Genomic DNA, 5895 nt, shown 5'->3' with positions numbered 1-5895 from the left:
CCAGGCTCCCGGCGGTCAGCACAGAGCCCGACGCGGGGCTCGAACTCACGAACCACGAGATCATGACCTGAGCTGAAGTCGGACGCTTAGCCGACTGAGCCACCCAGGCGCCCGGCTACTTTATTTTTTTTTACGAACGACGAACTCCACGAGTCGGTTTTGGTGTCCTACAGGTGGCAGTCCGAGGCAGGGACGTGGGAGTGGGCACCCCCCCAACGCACACCGCCCCCCTCGGCCTATACACGCAGTCACATTCCCTCCCACCCCCCCCAGGCTGCCAAACCAGAGCAAGGATAGTATGACACAGCCATCGAAGAGTTGAGAGTGTATTTGGCATGTCAGAGCACAGAGAGGGAAGCACCACAAGGCAGTCAGCGCTGGGTGCCAAGGGAGGAGGGCAAACAGCTGGTTGGGAGAGGGAGAGCCATCACTGGGCTGGGGGAATCGGAGGAGGCATGCTGGAGAAGGTGGACACTGAGGCCAATGTCAAAGGACGGGGAGAAGAACTTCCCCGGACGGAAGTTCTGAGGGAGGACGCTCGGGAAGAGGAGGGCAACCGTCAGATACGCTCAGGTTGGGACAAGTCCGTCCATTGGGCTGAAATTTGGGGCCTGTGTGAGTGACTGGCAGCTGATAAGCCTGGCTTGAATGCCAGTCCCTCTGTGCCAGGACAAAGACTGTGGTGTCACACAGACCTGCTCTGCCACTTTCCTGCTGGCTGACCTTGAGCAAGTGGCCTAACCTCTCTGCAAACTGGGGGTAGCAATGAGACTTAGCTTTTGAGGTCACTGGGAGGATTAAAAGAGTTGATATATATAAAGCATCTAGTCCAGCGTCTGGCACATAATAAATGTTCAAAAATCGATTGCACATGCATAGGCTGTCACGAAGGAAAGCTCAAAATATTTAGGGCAAAATATTTGAGGGTCAAGGAGGAAAAGCCTCGGATAGCTTCCATCATTGTTGGGCCCAGTGGAGTGAGCTGGCCTGGCCTGAACCCCGGTCCCCTTTGGCCTAGACTGTCGGGACGGTCTCCCGGCTTCTTGCCTCTGCCTCTCCCCGAATCATCTTCCCAAACACCACCTTAAGCACGACTGTGCCCCTCTCTGACTCAAGAAGGTTCTATGCGGCTCCCTGTGGCCCACTAACTGAACTCCCTAACACGGCGGGGGCGGGGGCAGGAGGCAAGAACTACCACTCGGTCGAGGGAAGGAAGGTAAAATATCCTCAGGGAGACAACAGCGACACCTCTCTGGAGAGGGCAGGGCGTTGCCCCGGCAGCGGACTGATTCACCTGTGCCTGCTTCTTCAAGCCAACTCGGGAACGGTTGAAGAGGAGGAGAGGGCGGAGAGCCGAGCAGGGACCCGCGGGGAGGAGGGGAACACCCCTTTTCGGGTCCCTGCAAGAGTTTCCGCCTGGACCCTCGTCTCGGGTTCCTCTGCGGGAATCCCGGGCCGCTCCGGGCTCCGCGGGGAGGGCCAAGGCCGTACGAAGGGCAAGGCAAGGGAGCCCGAGTCCCCGGCCGCCTCCGTGAGTGCTAGAGGCGGGACAACGGCGGCTCGGGGACAAAGTGCAGGGAGACTCCCGAGGAGATAAGAGGGAGAGGCGAAGGAAGGGGGCGGGGAGCCAGCGCCCCGGGGCTCAAGGCTCGCGCTCCCGGAGGTCTTGGCCGAGAGCCGAGCTCAGCCCGCCGGGGAGGGGGCGCCCTAGAGCCTCTTCACCCCTGCCGCTGCCGGGATGCCGAGAAGCCCCGCGGGCCGCGGCGGCCGGGCGGCTCGCGAGCGCGGGCGGCGGCCGGGGCCCGCTCGCGCCCGCCCCACCGGAGCGCGCGGGGCGGGAGGCGGGGCTGCCCGGCTCACCTGGCCGTTTGGGGCGGAGCCCCCGGGACCCGGGGACGCGGAGGGAGCGGCGGTACCCACGGGGCTCTAGAGGGGCTTGCCCTGCGTACCCCGCCCGAGCTCCCACCCTCCCAAGCACACCCCCCACCCCCCCACTTCCCGCGCCGGGCCCTCTCTCGGCTCGCGGCCTCTCTCCCTCCCTCTCCCCTCCTTTGCTCCCTCCCTCCGAGCCCAATTGCTCAAGCCGCTTCCTTCCCCAACGCCAGCGCCAGTTCCTCTCCCGGAGGGGCCCGGGAAGGGCAGCGAACGCTCGACACTGGAAGCGCCGCGGCGGCAGCGGCCGGACCATGGCCGAGCCCCGAGGGGCCGCGAACCCGGGGCGCAAGGCCTCCCTCGCCGCCACCGCGCTGAGCTCGCGGAGCGCCGCGCCACCCCGCCCCCCGAGAGCGGACCCCAGCAGCCTGGGCAGGTACCGGGACCACGCCGCCGCGGCCGCCGCCTCCCGGGACTTGCACGGCTCGCCGATGCTCTCGGGAACGGGCAGCGGCCGCCGGCGCGGAGCGCTGTGGGAGCTGCTGGGGCTGCAGGGGGCGGCCCCCGCCGGCTGGCTGTCGGAGGAGCGCGCCGAGGAGCAGTCCCCGGCCGGGCCGAACGGTCCGGGGGGCGGCGGCGGCGGCGGGCTGTGCCTGGAGCCCCACGAGCACGCGTGGATACTGGCGGCCGCCGAGGGCCGCCTTGAGGTGCTGTGGGAGCAGCTGGAAGCCGAGCCCGGGCTGCTGCTGCGGTGCGACCCGATCACGGGCTACACGGTGCTGCACTGGCTGGCCAAGCACGGGTGCCACGAGGAGCTCATCCTGGTGTACGACTTCGCCCAGCGCCGGGGGCTGCAGCTCGACGTGAGCGCCTCGGGCAGCGGCGGCCTCACGCCCCTCCACCTGGCGGCCCTGCAGGGCCACGACATGGTCATCAAGGTGCTGGTGGGCGCCTTGGGGGCTGACCCCACGCGCCGCGACTACAGCGGCCACCGGGCCTGTCACTACCTGCGACCCGACGCGCCGCGGAGCCTGAGGGAGCTGTCGGGGGCCGAGGACTGGGAGACGGCGGGCGGCACAGGGCGGAACAACGCCAACAACAACAGCAGCGGCTGCGCCGCCGCGTGGACGCTGCGACGGACCCCGAGCGTGGTGGGCGCGACCGCCGTGGAGAAGAACTACACGCCCCGAAAGGAGAAGGACTACGCGGGCAGCCGGGTGGCGCAAATTCAGGGCCTTTTCCGCCAAATATTCCCCTTCTTCCAGGACCGGTGAGGGCGACGGAGACCGGAGAGCGCGGAGGGACCGCGACGCCGCGTCGATGCCTCGGTCTCCGGTTGTCTCGGGCCCCGCCCCAAGGGGCGGCAGCTCGGGCCGAAGCCGAGCGCGCTGTGCCTGCAAGCGGCGGACCACCTCCAGCTTTGTCTCAGGTACCTGTCCCAGGTCTTCTACGGCCACCGGCCAGGAGACCTGGGGACCAGGGTACCCTCACCGAGACAGCAAAGACCAAGCCGCCCTGACGCCGAGTCCCAAGACTACAGGACTACGGAGTTAGGAGCGGGAGTGCCGTCCTACGTGGGAGAGGAAAACTTATGCTTCCAAGAGCCATTTCTGGGCAGGCAGAAGCTCTGGGTTTATTAGGAAGCACTCGCTTAGAAGAACGAGTTAAGACTATAAACCACGGATAACAGAGGAAACACCTAACTGAAGGCTTGACTCGGCTATTCCTGCGGGCAGAGTCACCCTTCCCCCCATCCTGCTCCTGACACCTCCAGGCTTTTACCGGTACTTTTTCTAATGTATCACGGATGACTTCTTGAGCATATTAAAGCGGAGTATGTTTTCCTTTCACATGACAAAACTGTCCTTTGAGTGACTTTTTTTTTTTCCATTAACCGCCGAGTGCGGGAAGCTTCCTACATTTGCAGGGAAGAGCTCACCAGCTGGCCACGAGCTAGTGATCGGGGCGGCTCAGGACCTCGTTCCCACACAGATGGCCAAGCCGTGCACTAGAAGGAGCTGCTTTCACCTTGGCTCTGAGTAGAGACACACAGTTTGCCTGTCCCCCGGGGCTCTTTGGCCGCTAGGTCTGGCTTCCGGCACAAGTCTCATCCTCGAGGAGTCGTCTGTAGGGGGCAGAGGGGTGGGAGAAGGGCGAAATGTGCAAGTGTACGTTTCTGATATTTTGTGGTGAGTCATGTAATTTACCTGGACTTCTGCCCTCCCATGAGATACACCCACTGGCACTTTTTCCGAGATAGGGCTTCTTTAATCATCGGCATTGCTTTTTCATTACATGTAATCTATAAGTTATAGTTTGGAAAATTGCCCCCATTCAGAAATTGTGTATGAAGACAGTAGAACACAGGAGGGTTGACTTTGGCCGAAGGGAGGGAAAAGCAGTTGGTGGCTAGGGATCCATGCTGCCTTAGAGAGCGGTGCATTTTCAAAATAGCACGGCATCCCTGGAAGCTTGGACAGCCCTTGCAATGGACCGTTGTGTCCCCAGCCCTCCCATCCCCATCCTTGAACACCAGGGAGAAATTGAGTCATCACAGAACACAGAAAGGCCACCCTGAGCTCATCCACACAGGTTTCCGTCTCCGCCTGGCCCGCCTGCTTGGCCCTCTCTGTTACCTCCTCCCGGCTCAAAACGTTCCGATCTTCCCTTAATAACCCACCGGGTTCTTGTCATCCATGAAATGATCCAAACCCTCCCTGTCAACGTTCTCGGCCTGTGGTATGTGTCTAGGAACTACGCCTCAAAACAAATTGACACAGTGTGGGGTAGCAATAACTTTTTGTTCTCCATGAACTTCTTCGGTGTTTGAAAGGGTGAACACTTCCTGGATCCTGGCAGTTGCCATCAGCAGCTGGCACGGCCCACTCCACCCCCAAGCCCATTTTGTAGATGCAAATTGGGTGCCTGGTGCAGGGCTGTGGTCTCTGCTCCACCGTCTCTCCCTTGACAGCTTCCAAGGTGGGCGGGGCTGGGTGAAGGCCGTGGGGGCGGGGCCTTCCTGCCCAGCGGCTGGGGCTGCGGGCTCCCGGGCTTGGAGGGAACGTTGGCTTGCGCCGGTGCCCAGCGTTCAAAGGACCGTTAGAACAGCAGTCCCCTCTTCGTGGGAAAAGTCTGCCCCTAAGCATCTGAACTATCAGCAGATCTGAGGACCTGAGACAGGCATCTGCCCTGCTTCTTCCAAAATGAAAACCAAGTCAGCCGGAAGATTGGAAAGCACTTTGTATCGTTTCTCCCGGAGTCAGCTATTCTCCCGCGCAGATTTCCCTCATCATGTGATATTGCCTAGCCTACCTCCTCCATGTAAAATTGAGGTTTGGCTGCAGGGGACAAACTCCCATGCTGAAAAGCCTCCATGCCTCACATCAAGCCATTGGCATTTCTGGTATGCTTTTTGAGGCAAGACTGGTATGCTTACCCCAAGAGAAAGAACAGATTCCCTGAGAAACTGCTTTCCAGGGGAGCAAGACGGAGCTAAGCAGATGATGCAAATCTGCATTCTGGTGGAGCAGGGGACGAGGAAAGGTGACAGAAGCAGGCCTGTGACAGGTGAGCATGAGAGTTTCGGGTGGGTTGCCACCCAAGGGCGGGGCCTGACCCAGGGGAAAGGTGCAGGAAAAGCTTTCCAGGGAGGAAGGTAAGGCCGGATCTGAGGCTCCAGGGGTGCGTGGGGCGTTGGTCAGTGGAAGAGGGGAGGGGCCTCCTGGCAGAGCCACCGGAGTATGTCTGGGAGAATACAGCAAGTACCAGGAAATGTAAGTCGGCAGGTTTGGCAGGAAGGCGGGAGCCGGGCAGTAGTTAAGGACAAAGCTGGAGAAGTGGGCGGGGGTTCAGATCACCAAAGGTCTCATAGGTCATGCTAATGGAGGAGCGTGGATTTTGGCCTAAAGGTAGCCAGGAGCCATAGAAGGTTTCTAAGCAGAGGAGTAACCTGCTGGGATTTTAGAAAAGTCACTCTGGCAGTCACATGAAGCATGGATGTGCCAGGGAGACAGTCGGGGGAGG

At 61.4% G+C, this 5895-nt stretch overlaps 1 protein-coding gene across 1 annotated transcript; it reads left to right on the top strand.

The window, feature by feature from the left end:
• Nucleotides 1-1341: 1341 nt before the first annotated feature.
• On the top strand, nucleotides 1342-3732 carry SOWAHD (sosondowah ankyrin repeat domain family member D). The gene has a single exon (XM_019421864.2). The coding sequence runs from the start codon at nucleotides 2187-2189 to the stop codon at nucleotides 3144-3146; it is 960 nt and encodes a 319-aa protein (XP_019277409.1). The 5' UTR covers nucleotides 1342-2186; the 3' UTR covers nucleotides 3147-3732.
• The last annotated feature ends 2163 nt before the right edge of the window (nucleotides 3733-5895 follow it).

This window comes from Panthera pardus, unplaced genomic scaffold (assembly GCF_024362965.1).
Source record: "Panthera pardus isolate Hobbes unplaced genomic scaffold, ASM2436296v1 HiC_scaffold_27, whole genome shotgun sequence".
In the NCBI taxonomy this organism is placed as follows: Eukaryota; Metazoa; Chordata; class Mammalia; order Carnivora; family Felidae; genus Panthera; species Panthera pardus.
The sequence above is the reverse complement of the archived record's forward strand: the minus strand, read 5'-3'. Positions and strand labels throughout refer to the sequence as shown.